We start from the raw sequence: 19,802 nt of genomic DNA on the forward strand, positions 1-19,802 counted from the left end.
TGAAAGAGAGAAGGAGATTGAAGATGCTAGAATGTCGAGATGTAAGGCTTTTAGAAGATACGAAGTACTACGGTTTAGTATTTTACTATGTAGAATTAGTTTGGGATTTTTTTAGAATTATTTATTTATATATTTTTTTTTTATTATTATTTTATGTATGCCGTATTTTTAAATGTTGAATCACTTTTTTAGATTTGGAAGATGGAAGATGTGATGATGATGATGATGATGAAATTTGGGATGAAAAGTGAGAATAGATGGAAGAGATGAGGAGTATTTTATTATATAGAATTAATTTGGAATTTTTTAGAAATATTTATTTTCGCCAATATAACCCGGGTCGAAAATCCAAACACTAGTAGATTGATTTTATACAAGTAGCAACTCTCAGCAGGCCAATTGAGATCTCAACACAAAATTTGTTATACAACCCACCCGGGTCAAAACCAAGCCAAAGATAGGTAGACGTCAGTCATGAGGATGCTGCCATTCCATTAGTAGCGGTGACCAAGTACGTTGGGGCATATCATTACGTATATGTTCAGTTTCAGAAATTAGCTTGCCCAGTGATGAGTCCAACAATGAATGTATACCCCAACTCTCTCTCTGCCTCCTTGAAATTCCCTATGATGGTCAGGTCACGGAAAAAGGAGCCATCTAATACAGCCATACTAGTGAACCCATTAGTCGCTTGTATTCCAAAATCCAAATCATCATCTTGTTGGACTTGGGTTTCCTTCTTTATCTGTCTTTATTTCAGCAATTTCGGACATTGGAATACTCTCATCAACAACAGAAGCAATTTGAGCCATCTCTATAATACTAAATAATAGAAGTGGCAATTCATGGAGCACCTTTTGTGCACTTGATAATTGGGACTCTTTTACCCAGTCACATTCAGTCAGTATGAGACTCAAACCCATCAAAAATATTATGAACCGGACTCATGTTTTGTTCCAATTTGTTTACACCAGGAGGTTTGATTTCGTTAATGTCATTCAATAGGCTATGATCATCATTCATCACCAACTGCTGCTACTTTATCTGATCTAAGTAAGAATTTGGTTCAGGAATTTCATCCAACACTTCGTCTACAGCACTCACAACTGAGTCTGGCACACATATTTTATCAAACGTATTGTGTGCAATGTGCATTGGGATGTGTCTATGTGACTATGTGGTACATACTTAGGTAATGTATTACATACAATAGCAAGCATAATCAAGGTTGAAAGTTGATACGTAATACTGGTGTTTGTTTACGGAGTAATAGCATACTACATGTCTCTGGCTGTTGTATCAGTATCACCCAATTACTTGATACAAAATCCTGACTGAGTTTCGTCTGTCTGGTTGCAGCATGAACTGGATATATGTAAACAACTTCAGCAAAACAAAAATATGCTCAACTAGTGCAGCTACTTTTTGCTCTCTACCAATTCTTTTCATCTGTCATCTACTGATATGTGCTATGCTATGTGACTGCCTGTTCCTGATTATTTGCTGTATCTAATTAGACGCGGCAACTTGTTAATCTTCTCATTTTATTGTTTGCTGCAATCCAGTCTCATTAGGCAACCATGCTTTTGTGATTTGGATAAATCATACAGTAATAAATACATTACTAACCTAAAAGGCTAACATATTTGCTTCTTCGTTACATTTCATCTGTTTCCTTGCTCCAAACAAAACTATGAACTTCACCCAACAACCCAGATCTCTTCAGCAACCTCGTCTACAACACATGTTTGTAAGTCCAATGGATGAAACTGCGACCATATATAATACGAGTAAGTTGTAATAAGAAAAGAAAACAATTCTACTTTGTTTTCCCAACATAAAACTATAATTGCAAAGGGTTTTTACAGTTGGAATTTGGAAATGGGTATAAAAAAAATATGGTTAAATATCCGGTCCGGTATTTGATCTGTGTTCGGCCCTACATTAACGCCAGAAGACCAATGGACCATTTTACTGATGAGATGATCAATAAAAATCCATCTCTATATTTTCTTTCTCATACAAAATCTTGCTTTTGCGTCACAAGATTTGACAGGGTGATGAACTGATGTTACATGTAGTAATTATCTTTAGTCAGGGTATAGATATTCTCATCAAATTATGATTATGACACCATTAGTCCCTAAATCTGGTGTACTAGAAACCCCATGTGCCACTTGACTACTGTCTTTCAAGCGTCACGGAAAAGGCCAACAAGATTCAAAACCTTGCTTTCAGGGATATGAGCCTATGATCTTTGGTTCAATTTGAAAGATATACTATCATCAGTTCATCATGCTGAAATCTAGATACATTTAGCGACTAGATTGACCGTATGTGAAATCTACCACCCTGAACATCAAAACCACACTACCGAGTATTTTTGAAATATAATCTTTCAGTTAACATTTCTTTACATTTAAATCTGGTCTATTTAGCAAGAACTTCCCAGATCCACTCTGCATCAACAGATGACAGCCTATCCAGTGAAAAACCTTCAAACCCTACATCACCCACCACCATGGAATAGCTGTTTGTTGAATCCGACGGTGTTGAAGAATTCCCATTATTCCACCAATCCTCTTCAGAAATGTTTGGTGAGACCATGTTATCGATCCCATTGTCATTAAGCATCTCCGAGTATAATGATGAAGACGATGAAGAATTTGACTCTTTTGTCGAACCATCATTGTCGTTGCTCTTGTTACTACCAGTTCTAGTGCTTGATTTTTCCTGCTCTTTCTTTTTGGCAATTTTATTGGCTCGTTCACGCTTCAGTTTTTGACAAATGGTATGAATTTTCGTGTCCACAGCCGACTTGAGAGCATTCATCTTAGCTGAATCTCCAACACCCAATTTAGTAGGATCCTTAAGGTTAGGGAAATTGAGCCTAGCATACTCACCTCTAAGCTTGTAGGCGGCGCGATCATAAGCATATGCAGCAGCTTCAGCTGTATCATATGTACCTAACCATACCCTCATTCTATTTTGGGTTAGTCTTATTTCTGCAACCCACTTCCCCCATTGCCTCTGCCTCACTCCCCTGTAGAGCTTCTTCTTCCCAAAACATGAAGTGCTTTGGAACTGACTGCTCAAGGAAGAGCAGCCATGGCTCGTGGTGTTTGACCGTGTATCGAGCCACAATTTTTGAAGTAAATCTCTTTGCTTAACGTAAACTGATGATCCTAGTGAGTGATTGTTATTGATCACAGGGTCTGAAGGTTGGCAAAAGGAGAAGATTGAATCCAGGGTATTGGTATTGTTAGCACCTGCTGTTAAGATAAGAGCTGAAACTGAATCTTGAATGTCGATGGGAGTTGCGAAAGATGAAGAAGATATGTATTTATTCTCTTCCATGCCTGAAATTATGAATTCTCCCATTTTTTTGGATAGAAAAACAAAGAAACTCACAGGAGAGCTAGAAATTGAACCTCCGGAAAAAAAAAAAATGATTATAACTTGAGTATCTGTTTGTAAGATGAGAGATTGATTGATATTTAGAAGTAATGAAGCTGTGGATTTGGTTTGGTTTGATTTGATTTGGGTTCTGTCAGAGTTTCAACTGTATTTATAGTCAAATTTTTTACAGTGTGTTGAGTAGCTATCAAAGACTTTCAAAGCTTCCCTAACCACTTGAACATTCAATTGGTGTCTTCACAACAGGACAATAATACACTTTATGCACGGTTGAAAGTTTTTCACCTTTATTTTGTAACAGCAATTTTTTGAGATTTCACCCACACAAAACGTCTTGTTTGTGACGGGTACATTTCGTCGCAAGCTGAAAACGGGGTAAAATGTGACCCATTTAAGACAAAAATGTAACTATTTTAATTAAAAAGTGTAGACAACCGTAGATCTTTCTTAAGATGGATATAACACATGGATAAGCAACGTAGGTATTTTTTAAGATGAATATATCTATTTTAAGAATAAAATGGGTCACTTTTGAGATTTCACAAATTTGTGGGTAGACAAATTTGATGCAGTGTGGCTCTAACGCCTCTAAGTCTAATTAGTTTGACTTTGTTTGTTTTTTGAAATGTGTTGTCTTTAGTTAATTTATTGTTCCATCATTGATAACTTGATTGATGTTTATATGGTAGAAAATGTATGCTACATGGAGTGCTGCCATTGGTTTGGAGGTTTATCAATGGGAATTTAGGAGGAAAAACTAGCGGTCCTCCAACCATGGTCAGAGGCGCCTAATCCCTATGCTTCAAGGTGTTGAGGTATAACGAACTTGTGCTACTCTTAATTAGGCAAGCTTTTAGTGCTTGGTTTACATGTATTAAGGAAAAAATCATTGGTTTTTCTACTGTGTGTCCATGTGAAAATAATAATAAGATAATTTCATTAATTATGGTAAAAATGAGTTTATGATTGAATATCTCATAAGATTATACAGTATGTTATTAATGTGTGCCCTTAGCTCCTTAGGGCACACGTTAGAAAAACCCAAAAATCATTATGGTAAAAATGAGTTTATGGTTGAATATCTCATAAGATTATAAGTATGTTATTAATGTGTGCCCTTAGCCCCTTAGGGCACAACGTTAGAAAAACCCAAAAATCATTGATTGAACTTGTGAATACGTAGACTGATTTAAATACTAGACTTTATTCTTGGGGATACTTTTATTATATTGGTCACAAATAATTTAGATTTTTTTTAACTATTAAAATTGTCTTTTCACATTATATTAAAGGCTGATAATCTTGAGCTCTCAATGTTCGAATCACATGAGTGCCTAATTCTCACATGTGAAGCCTTTTGTGAGGGGTATATAATCATCAACTGACAAAAAAAAAAAAAAACACTTTATTATTTAGAGGTTGTACGTATGTGTGTTACAATTTGTCTTCTGGAGTTAACCCCAAGACAAGGACCCGAGCTTTCGATTTTTTTTCCGTTAAGAACCTATACTATATTCTTTTACAGTTAAGGCACTCATTACTATTTGCCGTTAAGTCGATGCCTACTGTTTGCATGGAATTGGCTATCATCTTTAGTATTATCATAATTATTAAAGTTTTATACTCGTATGATTTGTTTATCACCTCATCAACAATTAACAAATCCATAGCTGTACAAGAATTTTTATCAAGTAGAATTACTTTTGTCTTAATTTCCGATCATTGCACCACATAGCATAAGGAGTTGTTTTAAATTTGTCAGTGATATGTATATGTGCATAAAATAATTCCGCTAACTTAAATTTTAAGCACCATAAGATTTAAGTTAATAAGAGTTAGCTCAAGTGGGAGTTGTCTTGCGGTCTTGTCCCAACCATAAAGTTAGGGGGATTCGATTCTCACCGCGACATAATTAAGTTCACTCATTTGAAAAAAAAAAATTATTGTGAATTAATTATGCTATAAATATAAGTATAATAGTAAAGTTTTATTCAAATATGATATTTTTGCAAAAAATTAAGGAAGAAAAAAGTGAGAATACGTTTTGTTCCCGATTTAACTGAACTCGTATTGATTAACACAAAGGTGAAATGCTAAAAATTTGTAATAACTATGACAAGAACAAGATTACCATTACCATTATTATTATTATTATTATTATTATTATTATTATTTATATAAAAGGATGCGCGCAGCTTTCGTTAAAATGAAAATAAAAATTTACATGAAATTGGTGGGGAGCCGAGAGACAATCTGAGCTCCCACACCCTTAGCAACAGCAAAGCTAAGTCTAGTAAAAATGTAAGCGGCCACCCGAGCCCCCGCATCCTGAGATACCGAGAATTTCTTGATCCGCTTGAGCAAGGCAACAACATCCGAACCCAGCTCCCCAAGTGAAGAGAAAGAGAAAGGAAGGAAACCATAACCCGCTGTCGCGCACAAATCCCCGTACTTAACACACTTACGCTGAGCAGCATCAGCGACAACCCGGCCAGGCACAAAATCTGTCATCCCAGTCTGAGTCAAAGGAGAAGACACCACCATGCCCATCAACCAAACCGATATCAACCTCCTTTCCCGCAGTAATACCAGATCTATAATAGATGTCGAAAAGAGTGTCCCGGACGAGGTTATGCCGATGTTTAACGCCCATAGTACCAGCACAAGAAACAGCGTGGTCCCCAAAAACATCCTCAGCAAAAACCCGAGAGCAAGCAGGACATGGCCTAGATATCGTGAATAACGGAACATCCAGACGATACCCAAGCACACTACGGTAAGTCCTCCCGTTCATAGTCTGACCCAACCCCGAGATAGGAACCGCACGTAACCAATCAGGGGAGTGAGACCCCTGCTGAGACTGCCATAAAACAAGCTGGCGTGGTGTCAAAGAGAAAACAGACTCTGAGGCAGCAGCAACCGTCGCGAAATAAATGTCTGCCAATTTCTTCATAAGTTTGGGGGCATCAATTTCACTAGGGTTACCTAAGATACCAGAACCTGTAGTCACAGTAAAGACCTGCGCGACATCATCAAAAGCAGGGTCAGGAGCTAAAATACCAGAAGGGCCGAGGAGCTTAGCCTGCAAACTAGCAGACTGCAAACGGGACGCAATAAAAGCATAGAATAAAACATCTCCCACCGCATAGACACCAAGACCACCAAGGTGAAAAGAGAATGTAGCAAGGCGCCACTGCCAATCCCCAAAACCCGGCCCAGACGCGGTGACAATACGTTCCCAAGCTGGAACGAAGAGCGACATCAAAAGGAAGATGGACTGACCCAAAAACACTAGGGGAGCAAGTACGAAGTGAGAAATAGAGCTTAGAAATACCAGTACAAGCTTGAAGTAGAAGCAAACACCACCAGCCAGGAGGAAGCTGTAGATTGGAGAAAGCCTTATCAAGATTGGTTGCAGAATGACACACTTCCAGCAGACAAAAAGGAGGTAAGAAGCTTTAAAATGCGAGCTTCCAGATTTGTGCTGATTGACGGTGTCTTATTCAGGAAATCCCTCGCTGGACCCTACCTGAGGTGTCTGGTTAGGGATGAAGCCCAGGCTGTTTTGCATGCTATCCACAGTGGTGAATTTGGAAACCATGCAGGGGGCAGGAGCCTGTCCAACAAGGCTCTCAGGCAGGGGTACTTCTGGCCCACGATGCGCAAGGATGCTATGGAGTACGCGAAAAAGTGTGATGCCTGTCAAAGGCATGCGCCAGTCAGCCACCAGCCTGCAGAACCTCTACACCCAGTTATTTCCCCCTGGCCCTTTATGAAATGGGGAATGGACATAGTGGGACCGCTGCCCAAGGCACCGGGAAACAAGGTCTACATGCTTGCCATGACGGACTACTTCTCCAAATGGATAAAGGCAGAATCGTTCTCCCAAGTTACCGAGGCCCAGGTGATATCTTTTATTAAACGCAACATCATCTGTAGGTTTGGTATTCCATCTGAAATAATATGCGACAATGGGTCTCAGTTCATTGGCAATAAGACAGAGGCATTTTGTGCTAGTTGGAACATTTCATTGCAGAAATCTACTCCCAGAAACCCTCAATATAATGGCCAAACAGAGTCCAGCAAAAAAATCATAGTTGAGAACCTCAGAAAGAAACTAGAAGAAATTGGGAGCAAATGGGCAGAGGAGCTACCGCTGGTCCTGTGGGCTGACAGGACCACCCCTAAAGTGGCGACAGGACAAACTCCTTTCAGCCTTGTATTCGGGGCTGAAGCAGTTATTCCTTCGGAGGTTAGGGTTCCTACCCACAGATACGGGTGCCTGACAGAGGAGCGAAACCAGGTGGAAATGGCAAGCAGTCTAGACACGGTGGATGAACTCAGAACCAGCGCCCAGATCAGGATGGCCTCATACAGGCAGACAGTAATCAGGAGCTACAACAAAAACGTAAAGGTCAGGACCCTGCAAGTAGGAGACCTGGTCTTGAGAAAAGTCTTTCAGAACACCAAAAACCAGCGAGCAGGCAAATTTGCCTACAATTGGGAAGGACCGTACCAGGTGGAAAGTATCGTCGGAAATGGAGCCTACAGGCTCATGACAATGGAAGGGCAAATGGTCCCCAGATCGTGGAATATCATCCACCTAAAGAAGTATTACATCTAAAGCGACTGGAATAGTCAGCAACCAGACATGCAACATGACCCCACCAGGTTCCAGGTTTTGTTAAAGTGTTCTTGTCTTTCTAAGAGCCTCAATTTTCAAATAGAACTTTAAAATCTTTTTCAGAGCTTCCAAATTAAATCTTTTGACTTCAAATTATCGGATTATAATTTTCAGTATGCTTTAAACAAATTACTTTAAAATCTAAGTCTTATCAATAGTACGCTTTGGGCTTATTTTAAATTTGCGTGCTTTAAAAGATAGGAACCTGCAAAAGCTAATCTGGTGGAGTTTTATGTCCCTACACAGAGAAGCACGGACTCATGGCTAAGTACCCACAGGTCGGATGAACTAAGCTCCTGCAGTACTTATTATCCGTGCGAGCGAGGTTCCTCTGAACAAAGGGGCAAGTAGATCCCGGAGCCTCCAATCAACGAAAGCCGGCAACAAAACAACGAAAAAGGTGCACGCACGACAAAATAATGGTACGCCAGAAAACGGCAGAATATTAACTAAAATGCCCGAAGCGGCAAAATATCAAAGTACGCCTTGCTCCCATGAGCAAGGCCAAAACACACCGAAAATTATCCAAAAGATTAACAAAGTTTTATGCCACACAGGGCCCAGAAAGCAGATACTAAAAACCGAAAAGAAGCTGGTCCAGGAACCTCATCAGTCCAGAAACACGTGCTCCACCCCTGTATCCGGAGCAGGAACAGTCTCGGGAGCAGATTGAACAGCGGAGTCACTCTCAGGAGCCAGGCTTCCATCTGGACAGGTTCCCCCCTGAACCTCTTCCTCTTCAGCAGCTGAAAAACCGTCATCCTCCAGGGCGTCAATTTCAAAGTCCGACAGAATCCCCAGATCAACCTTCTCGGGAAAGGAGTCAGCAAACAACCTCTCTTCTTCCTCCAGGTCCCAGGACAGATGTTTCCCCTCGTTGAACTCCTTGATGCAAGCAATCTTCATCTCCCAAGAAGAGCAAGCTGCAGCATCAGTCAGGGCCTTGGACAAGTTGGCCTTCTTTTCTTTCAAGACCTTATTTTCGGCCGTCAGAGAGTTGTTAGCTTCCAAAACTTGAGCCATCTGCATCTCAGATTCCTTCAGGGTGTTGCGAATGGAACTCGCCTCCTCCCTGAGCTTCACCTTCTCCTTCATCTCGGCGTCCAGCTGACAGAGCAGGTCCTTCTTCTCTGATTGTCGACGGCGCACTTCGTCCTCAAGTTGGACGAGCCTCTCGCGGAGGAGAAGCGATATTTGCAGCGACTAGGAAAATCAGCAGGACAGCAGTCAGAAAAAAAAAAAAAAAAAAAAAAAAAACAAGAAGAAGCATGTTCAGGAAATCTTACCTCAAAAGCATGTTCAGCATCCAGGTCTGACAGCTCCTTTGAGGACCTCTTCTCCAAAGATGAACGAGGACCAGGAAGCATCAGCCGCTCCAAATAAGGCCAATGCCCCAAGGACCGAGAGACCGAAACCTCAGAAAGTTTCAAAGTCATCTCAGCAGGATGAACATTGGGGGTGGCATGGGTAGGAGGCCTAGTAAGTTCAGGGGGCAAGGACGCCAGGAGGGTAGCCTCGATAGGAGTAGGCTCGGAGAAGGAGGCAGGCTTCTTCGAATGAGCAGCCTCAGCATCCGGGGTAGAGTCAGCCTTCCTCTTGGAAGCAGGCTTGGGCACACCTCCTGTGGCCCTCTTCCTTCTCTGAGCTAAGATCATTTGTAAGGTAACCTTGGGTCTGGCAGTTTCTGAGGATCCTAGGGAGGTAAAGAAAAAGGGTAAGGCCCCAGGAATAGCGGAGGGTCCTGAAAATAAAGAAGTCAGGAAGAACATGTAAAGGAGAAGCCTACCAGTCATTGTTGCTTCCTCCTCCTCTCCGTCAACGGGCGGTGTTCCACCTGGAATAAGGCCCAATAAGCGATTGAATGACCTTTGATCAGGAGGCAGACCAAACAGCTTGGTAAGAGAAGCAGTCTCGTCAGGTGAAGGCACTAAACGGTTCAAGCCTGCACAAAAGAGCAAGTAAGGAAAGTAAGAAAACAAAGAGCGAGAGAGGAAGAGGAAATCCTAAGTACCTGAAGTGGATCGCCACTCAGAATACAAGTAATCAACTGGAGGAGGAAGTGAGTTAATTTCTACAAAGATAAAGCGGCGGAACCAGTCGGTATCATTAGGCTTAGGAGGAAACACTATGCAGTGCTCCTCGTTCTCCCGGACTCGCAAGGTCACTTGACCATGGCCCAGGAACCGCACATTGAAGAGATGACCCAGATCATCGAGATTGATCCCGGAGTCGTATAAATCGTTCATAGCACAAAGGGGAAGCAACGTACGCCAAGCGTACGGAGCAACCTGACACACGGCAAGCTTGTTCAGACGGAGGAAATCTTGAATCAATTTCGGGAAAGGGAGTCTTAAACCCAAAAAAAAAGGGTAGAAGTAGAAGCATGTCCACCCCGGCCTACGAAAATCCGCCCTTTGGCCAGGAAGGGGGACATGCACCACCACCTCATCAGAAAAACCAAACCACTCTTTTATCAAGGCGACATCAGATGCCTCGAAAGTGGAGTCACAGGAATGTGTCGGAGCAAGAATAGAAGCAGAAGGGAATAAGTTAGAAGGATCAGAAACAGGGATCGACATAGAGGAACTAGAGGAACGAGTATTTTTTCGGGCCATTACAAAAGGGAAAAGTAAGATACCTGGGGCGAAGGATGAAAGAAATGGAAGATGAGAAAAATGGAAGATGAGAGAGATGGAAGATGAAAGAAAATGGGAAGTTGAAAGAAGCAAAGAAAGTTATAGGGAAAGGAGAAAGTGGACGGTTGGGAAGTAATTAATGGCGCAGCAGTTAAAAAGATAATGGGTAAGTATCTGAAAAGGCGTGAGAAATCGTACAGACGGTTTTTTGGCGGCTCAGTCAGTTTGGAAATTACCGCCCAAATGTACTTGCACGAGAATTTGAGGGCAATTGTTGGGAAAAAAATTAACACTTTTTCTATGGGACGCGTGGCACGCATTAAGTGGAGGAAAACAAATGTGAAAGGACTGATGAGTTGGCAAAATAAGGGCCACGCAGTAGAGATGAACAAACACATTTAGTGTTGAGAAAAGCGCCAGTCAAAGGGGAGAAAAGTCAGAATAAATATCTCCTAAAAAAGAGGTAACCGTCCCAGGAACCTCGCAACGGGCGTCCAGGGCCCTGGAAGGAGGAAACCCTAAGGAAGACAACTATAAAAGGAAAAAGCAAGCAGCAGCAGAGGACACCGGAAATTTCTTTGACATAGCTTACTAGAGAAAATACTACGATACTTCCTTACTTGCAAATCACTTTCGATTATAGTACAATTATTGGCGGGATTCCGACTCCCCCCGCGGTTGTTCCCACAACGGGTTTTCCGCGTCACCAAAATTCTCTCGCGTCACACTTTTTCTTTCGTTGTTTTCTGTCTTTACTTATCAATTTCTTTATTCGCTCAAAGCCACAGACGATCACTTTGACCTCACACATAGATATATAACCGGTAAAATTTACCCAAAACACAACATAATTAAGGATTCTTTTGTTTGTTAGGGTAAAGTGATTAAGGATTCTAATTATGTGTAATCTATTGTATTTTGGTAGTTTATTATTCCGTATTAAATAATAACTAGTGTAGCTCCCGTGCTATAGCACGGTTTTTCTAGATGAAAATGTAAGAAAAATTAACAATTAAACTATTGATATTTTTCTATTTTCAATTATACAGCATATATTTATGGCTACTTTTATCGTGTGCAAGATCAGAATATCATTAAAATGAATTAGGGGAGTAGTTAATTAGAGAAATATACTAAGTACTGTAAGTAGTAGTTAGCGACATAGGCGGAAAAAGTTTGAGATTTGTTATTTTTTTTTAGTAAAAAGAGGATGTCAAGTGATTCTCTAAAATAATAATTATTGCATTATTGAAAAATTTAACAACTTTTAATTTATAATTTAATACTAATTTTATTTAATTTTAATAAAAAAATAATAATTATGAATTTAATAAAAAGATTAGAGTTATAATTATTAAAACATATTTATTGAAAAGATAATTTTATGATACTTATTTCCTAATTTAGGTAGATGCTTTTTGGAGGGATAACTAAGAGAATTTTTATTCTCTTAGTAGTAGGGGAGATTCTGACTATCATCCTTACGATTCTCAAGATTACGTGTAATCTGTCGTATTTTGGTAGTTTATTACTCTGTATTAGTTAATAATTCTGACTATCATTCTTAGGATTCTCAAGATTACGTGTAATCTATCGTATTTTGGTAGTTTATTACTCCGCATCCCCTATCTACTAAAATTTTTTCCTCCAAATAAGGAAAGTAATTATAACTAACTCTATTTACTAAGTAAGGAAACTAACAATTATATTTTATTTTATTAAATTATTATCTTCTCATTAAAATTAATTTTTTTTATCAAATTATATTATTTTCACTAAACCCTAAATTATAATTTCTTAATTAAATATAAATAAAATTTATATAAAATTATAAATTGCTAAATCCATACTATTATTTAAGGATGACCTGACCCATACTACTTAAAAAAAACTGTAAATCGCTACTATTACTTTCATTCGTGACAAAAAACATATAAAGAGAATTTAAAATTTTAAGTCATTAGCTTTGTGGTATAAAAAAAATATTTTGTTTAAAATACTTTTACCACATTACTCAATGCTCTTGATTAATGTGGTATAAAAAGTATTTTGTTTAAAATATATTTAACCACATTAATCAATGCTCTTGATTAATTGCCAGTTACAACTTTTTTTTCTCAAAACAAAATAAAATGACGAGAAATATGAAAAATTAATGAGATATTCCACTATTATATAAGTCATTTTAAAAAAAAAAAAAGAAAAAAAAACAACTCTATATAACTGTATCTAAATTAGTAAGAATATATTTCTTTTTCTAGAAAATATTTCGTTTCTTAAGTGCAAGAGGAGTCACGAGGATAAATCTATGCTGGCGGGATTTAAATTATTGTTATGATAATCAACTCTCAATCTCTCATGACTTTACAAGAACTAAATTTACGAAACGCATTCTTAGATAAAAAATGAAAATGTTTGAATTCTTTGTTTATTATCCTCAAGTTTATTTTGATGATAGTGTCACAAGTGACGTTTTTGTGCAAAACATGACCATAAAGTTTATTTTACACGGAATAAAAGCAAAGCGTTTCACCCGCGGAAGCCAAATACGGCGTCGTTTGACGCGGTCCAGCCCTTCCAAATAGAGGTGGGAAAAAAGAGTTCCTTTTTAAAGTGTTGACTTTTTCTAACATGGGAGCATTTTGACAACAGGACCCAAAGGTGGTGTTGACTTCCTTTTCTGTATTTTAGTGAATGGGTCATTTTATAAAGTTTACAGTTACAGACTATCTATGCGCCATTACTACTGTGCCCACCATTGATGTGTGTAGTTTCTTGTAGACTATCTATGCGCCATTATTACTGTGCCCACCATTGATGTGTGTAGTTTCTTGTACTAATAGTACTATTGTGTTACTTGGGTAGCCGTGTAGGACTAAAGGTGGGTTAAAATGACTCGATTTGAATTCTTCTATTCATACTTGTTTTAGAATCGAAAGTATTAGTTGATCTTGAAGTGGACTAAAAATAAAAAAGAGATGACGCTTAAGTTTGTAAGGGATTGAAATGCCTTTAAAAATATTACTCCGTAAATGATATCGAAAATAAACAAGGCAGACGTAAAAATAAAAATTTAAGGTAGCAAACTTTCTTGTACTTTAATATCTTTGTTAAAGCCTCATATTTAGAGATTTACAAATGCCTAAATTAATAATTTCAACTAATTTTTTAGAATTTGGTGTACGAATGTTTTTCATTGTTGTTATGTAACTTCCCTTTGTATCGATAAACAAATTTTTTCAAGGTTTGTTGGTAATTGCCATATGTCCTAAACTTTTAGGGATGGATGAACATGCCATAATATCTTGGCCCTTCAAAGTTCAAACTTCCTAATAAGGTTACTTAAAATTTACATGTAAAATATCTACTCGTACTATTTACTCCGTAGTAAATATCGCAGTTCATAAAGTTGTTTTTTGATGATCAAGTGAATTTCTGGCAGATGACCTCTTTGTTAAATGCATGTTGTGTTTTTTTTTGTTGTATTAAATAACAGGGTCCCATTGCCTTTGTTGTTTAATTGCTGAACAACCACATTAATTTGTTGGCCCAGAGGAAGGGATAATGAAGATATGACTCCCGCATCTCATCACCATCTCCGCCTCAGTCTCGAGATTTTTTCCGATGCTCTTACAGTATTGATTCTTACATTTATGAGTCAATTGCTGAGATCAAGCTATAACGAATTAATGATCGTTTAATTGATTAAGACCGAAATCAATATTAAGTATGATGCATTGATGCCTAAAATTTCGCATGATGGTCTTGGTAAATTGATATGAAATAACACTCGTATATTAATTCTTATTATTCTCAACTGAAATAACTAACAAAATACCCCGTATTTGTTGTAGGACGAGTGACGACTTTTACTAAAATTGTATACTATAGATTAGACTTCCGTACCCTCCAATTTCGTACATTGTGACTTATTTTGCAGTAGAGATCACCTGTCCCACTTTTATGTCCCATCTTGTGTCCCATTTCGTTAAGATTTTGACACATCACACTCGAAATAATAAAAATGGTAAGATTATATATCAAAGTGCTAATGTGTCATTAGGAGAGGTGATGGGACACAAGATGAGACATAAAATGGGACAGAGGATCTGCTCTGCTTATTTTGCCATGTTACCCAACCACATTCTAAATCATATCAATATCAAATCTTATTATCTAAAAGAAACGAAGTGAAAAAACTAATTGAATTAGTGCCTAATTTAGTGTACTCGTAATAATTAACTAAGTACAAGTAGGTAATCTACCTAGCACGGAATTTAGGTATATTTCAATCATGTTTTGTTATTGTTCCGAAAATACGGAAACTCAATGTAGAATTTGGTCCATCAAAACACAAAAAAGGCAAACTTGACATTTACACGAGAGTTAAGAAAGTAAAGGACCGACTATCCATAAGTAGAAAGTGCATTATTTAAAACGAAAAGGCGAAATTTGGAAAGTTGAGGACCTTACAATGACAAACCTCGTGAATTATTCACCCTTTTAGTGGCACATGTCATTTTCTTACCATGTGAATGTGGAGCCTTAACTACTCTTAGTCAATCTTTGGGTGCTCTCATGAACAATGTCCTTTTAGTACCCTCTTAACTTTTATTATTTGGGATGATAATGAAAAAGCGTGGAAAATTTGCGTCAATTTTTCACACGTAATGAAACTAGCTAATCCATAGGTAAATTGTAATGTAAATAGATCACTAGTGAATAGGGATGGCAGTGTCACTCTGATCCTGTGGATATTTATCCACCCGAAATTAAATGAGTGGAATATGAATGACGATTTGTTTATGAATTTAGGATGGGATATAGATATGGGTAAATTTAGGGTGGGGTATGGATTATAGTCTATCACCCGCTTAATCACCCGGTGGATATCCTATATTAATTTTTATGAAAAAATAATAATAAGTTTTTAAAAATATTAAAAATAATTTTGATATGTGTTTCAAAATAATATGTTAACTGATATGTGAGCTAGAAGTTGAAAATTGAGACATGTTTATAAAATATAAACCTCGTTGGCCTGAGTTTAACTATAGGCTTGTGACTTGTCAATGTTTTTCACTTATTATCTAGTTGATTTACATTACCTATATGAATTAATCTTATTTCAAGGGGCCTGAGTCTAACTTATGCTAACAGATATGTGAGCTAGGCTTATTCCACTATAATCCAATATGTAAGGTGATTTATTTGGTGATGTACACCTTTTAATTTTATCGTCTTAATTTTTTTTACGCTATATGGTCTTTAAATTTTATAAGCGTGAAAATATCCAAAGGGTGCCCGCTCCACCCGCTTGATCACCCGGTGGATATGGATATGGATGGATGAAAATACATTAAATGGATAAGAGTGGAATATAGATGACCATAAATTAAATGGAAATGGATATGGATATAGCTTCACCCCATCCATATCTCACCCATTGTCATCCCTACTAGTGACAATAAGAATGAAAATATTGTATTAGTACGGAGTACAATGTAATGACGTAGTGAGAGGAAATTACAGTTTTAAAATTTGAATTTGAACCCTACAATATAATTTAATAAAAGGTTTTGTAGAGTTAAGAATATCCCTTAATATCTACCATATTATCATGTGAATATTATGTATAATATGTAACCTAGTTAGCTAAGGATAGTTGAGATTTGGTAAGATATTATAGGAGTAATATTAGGAAGCAAGATATAGGGTAGATCTTTTGTATATGCTATATATGGTTGTATTACGTTTGCCTTGAATCAATGAGAATTACATTCATCTTCTCGAGTTCTAAATTACACATGGTATCTCGAGCCAAAAAGATCCACAGTTTCTCATAAACACACAAAAAAAAAAAAAAAAAAAAAAAAAAAAAAAACAACTCAATCAAATCAAATTCTTTCAAAACGAAGGTGTTAAATTCGAAACTCTACATCATGACCGGAGATGATGCAAAATCGAAGGGAAGTGGGAGCGGTCTAAAGACAATTCCAATGACATCCCCGTTGTATCTTCATCCATCCGACAGCCCTAGTTTGAATGTCACACAAATAATTTTCGATGGCACAAACTATGATATGTGGGCCGATGCTGTGAAAAACGGATTGGATGCAAAGAACAAATTGGCTTTTATTGAAGGACGAATCAAGAAGCCAGCAAGCCATGGAGAAGAAGATAGCCTTGAACTAGTGGCGTGGCGACAGTGCAATGCGATGTTGCGAGCATGGCTTCAGAATGTAATAGACCCAAAGCTACACCCGAGTATCACGTTTACCCAACCAATCGAAGATGTTTGGGAGGAGTTACGGGTAAGGTATTCGGCAGGAAACGCCCCTAGAGTTCATCAACTTAAGAGTGAGTTGAATGAATGTAAACAAGGCAAGGAGACGATTGTGGAATATTACACCAGGCTTAAGACGATTTGGGACGAGCTAGCAAAATACAGTAAGATAAAAGACTGTAATTGCGGCGCAGCAGCGTCCATAGCAAAGGAGAAAGAGGAAGAGAAAGTACACCAGTTTCTAATGGGACTGGACTCGAAACTATATGGACAAGTTCGAACAAATTTGTTGATGGAAGATCCGATAGCTCAATTAAATCGTGTTTATGCCCTAATACTCAGAGAAGAGCAACATGCTTCGCTCACAAAAATAAAAGAAGAATATAATGATGCGGCCATGTCAGTTAAAGTGAATGGCGAAAAAGGTCGAGGAAATTACTCGAGAGATGATGAAGAGAATTCAGAGAGACCACCACCACCACGATGCACCTATTGCGAAAAATATTATCATAAGGAAGAGAATTGTTATGATAAGCATGGGTACGAGGAGGTGAAAGCGCGAGAACGAGGTAGAGGAAGAAGAGGAAATGGAGGCAGCCGTGGAAGTGGGAGTCGTGGAAGAGGACGAGGTCGTGGATATCACCAAGCACATGCAGTGACGGGAACTGGAAAAGGCAAGGAGCAGGTGAAGTCGAACATCCCATTCACTGCTGAAGAGATAGACAGGTTGAAGATCCTGTTAAAAACTAGTCCCGAAGGAAGTGAAAAAACTCCAAGGTATGAAATTAACTATAAATTGTGAGTGGTTAATTGACGGCGGAGCATCTCACCATATGACGGGAAAGAAAGAATATTTACAAAATGCTTGGGAAACGGATAAATCCATGGTCAGTTTGCCCGATGGCAGGCAGGTTAAAGCCACGGTTCATGGCAAAGTGCGGCTAAGCGAGAATTTCATCTTGAAAGACGTGTTATTTGTGCCTTCTCTTACTTGTGATCTTATTTCTGTCCAACAGTTGATTCATGAAAACAATTGTCTAATAACATTTTATCCGGATTATTGTGAAATGCAGGACCCGACTACGAAGACGATGATTGGACGGGGTGAGCATAGAAGAAGGGTATATTACTATCAACCGAGCAAGAGTGAGGCAGCGGGTCACATAACGGTTGATAAGGAGAGTCGTTTATGGCATCGAAGGGTAGGACATCCTTCACAGAAAATTCTTTCTCGTTTTTCCTCTTTAGTTGGACGAAATTTATTTTGGAATTCAGACGATGTTTGTGATTCATGTTGTCGGGCAAAACAATCCCGAACCCCTTTTAAGTCTAATAATAATAGATGCGATGTTTTGTTTGGTCTTATACATTGTGATATTTGGGGACCATATAAAGTAGCGAGTTTAACCCGTGCACATTACTTTCTCACCATAGTCGATGACTATAGTCAGGGCGTATGGGTTTATTTAATGAAAGGAAAGAGTGAGGCATGGGATTACATGAAAATTTTCTGTCAAATGGTAAAGAACCAATTCGAAAATAGTGTCAAAATTATACAAAGTGACAATGGTACGGAGTTGTTGTCGGGACATATGCGAGACTATTATGATGAAAACGGAATATTGTTTCGCACTAGTAATGTGGATACACCCCAACAAAACGGTAGAGTCGAGAGAAAGCATCGCCACATACTTGAAAAGGAAAGAGCACTGCGTTTCCAGGGAAGACTACCTTTGCGGTTTTGGGGGGAATGTATTATGACTACAGCGTACCTAATAAACAGGACACCCACCCCTTTGCTTGATGGGAAAACTCCATTCGAGTTGCTCTATCGAAAATAGCCCAAACTCGACAATTTAAAAGTATTGAGCTGTTTGTGTTATGTTCATAATAAAGACCGCACCAAAGACAAGTTTGGGGAACGGGGGAAACGGTGTATTTTTATTGGGTACCCACATAGCAAGAAAGGATGGAAAGTTTATGATTTGCGAGAAAATCGAGTATTTGTTTCACGTGATGTTACATTTTATGAGAATATTTATCCATTTTCCACCGCTACAAATGACTCGCCATCATCTCCAACCATTATTTCTAATAACAATCACCAGCCCATTGAGTACAACAGTGACGAAGAATTCGATCACGTTGTAAGGGGGAGTGATGAAACAGGTGATGGGAGTTAAGGTAATGAGCAGGAGAATGGTGATACACGTGAAGGTAATGAGCAGGGCATTAATCAAAATGTCGAGCATGAGCAACAGGTGACGGGTGCACAACCTGAGCAGGAAGTCATGGGTAGAGGTGCGAGAGAAAAATTTGCACCCGCATGGAAAAAGGATTATTATTGCAAGTCGACGAGAGTAATTACCCCAAACTCAAATGCTCATCTCGCGCAATCAAAGTCTTCAAGGTCAGGTACTCGCTATCCTTTAAACGATTATGTTATGACTGATTGTTTTTCAAATAATCGCAAAGCTTTTCTAGCCACTATTGACAATGGGCAAGAGCCAACTTATTACTATGAAGCAGCGAAGGACAGGAAATGAAGGGAAGCAATGAGTAGAGAAATCGAGGCATTAGAAAAGAATGAGACATGGAAGATCGTCACATTGCCAAAGGGAAAGAAACCAATAGGTTGCAAATGGGTGTACAAAATTAAGTACAAGGCAGATGGCACAGTGGAACGATACAAAGCTCGGTTAGTGGCACAAGGATTTACACAAGTCGAAGGAATAGATTTTCATGAAACATATGCACCGGTGGCCAAAATGGCGAGTGT

The 19,802-nt window shown here is 38.5% G+C and overlaps 2 protein-coding genes across 2 annotated transcripts; one reads left to right on the top strand and one right to left on the bottom strand.

The window, feature by feature from the left end:
- Window positions 1–2,259: 2,259 nt before the first annotated feature.
- LOC141652351 (ethylene-responsive transcription factor ERF061) lies at window positions 2,260–3,594 on the bottom strand. Its single transcript, XM_074459831.1, has one exon. It carries the CDS (start codon window positions 3,379–3,381, stop codon window positions 2,431–2,433), a length of 951 nt encoding a protein of 316 aa, XP_074315932.1. The 5' UTR covers window positions 3,382–3,594; the 3' UTR covers window positions 2,260–2,430.
- A 13,085-nt stretch (window positions 3,595–16,679) lies between these two features.
- Window positions 16,680–19,569, top strand: LOC141651825 (uncharacterized). The gene is made up of 3 exons (XM_074459519.1): window positions 16,680–17,800; window positions 17,916–18,144; window positions 19,219–19,569. The coding sequence occupies exons 1-3, from the start codon at window positions 16,680–16,682 to the stop codon at window positions 19,567–19,569; spliced, it is 1,701 nt and encodes a 566-aa protein (XP_074315620.1).
- The last annotated feature ends 233 nt before the right edge of the window (window positions 19,570–19,802 follow it).

This window comes from Silene latifolia, chromosome 4, assembly GCF_048544455.1.
Source record: "Silene latifolia isolate original U9 population chromosome 4, ASM4854445v1, whole genome shotgun sequence".
Lineage (NCBI taxonomy): Eukaryota > Viridiplantae > Streptophyta > Magnoliopsida > Caryophyllales > Caryophyllaceae > Silene > Silene latifolia.

Excerpts from the sequence above, each read along its gene's own strand:
- LOC141652351 (XM_074459831.1), bottom strand. The coding sequence starts at position 3,381 with ATGGGAGAATTCATAATTTCAGGCATGGAAGAGAATAAATACATATCT.
- LOC141651825 (XM_074459519.1), top strand. The coding sequence starts at position 16,680 with ATGACCGGAGATGATGCAAAATCGAAGGGAAGTGGGAGCGGTCTAAAG. Across the intron at positions 17,801-17,915 it reads GGAAGTGAAAAAACTCCAAG|TTTGCCCGATGGCAGGCAGG; the intron begins GTATGAAATTAA and ends ATCCATGGTCAG. Across the intron at positions 18,145-19,218 it reads GGGGTGAGCATAGAAGAAGG|GAGAATGGTGATACACGTGA; the intron begins GTATATTACTAT and ends GGTAATGAGCAG.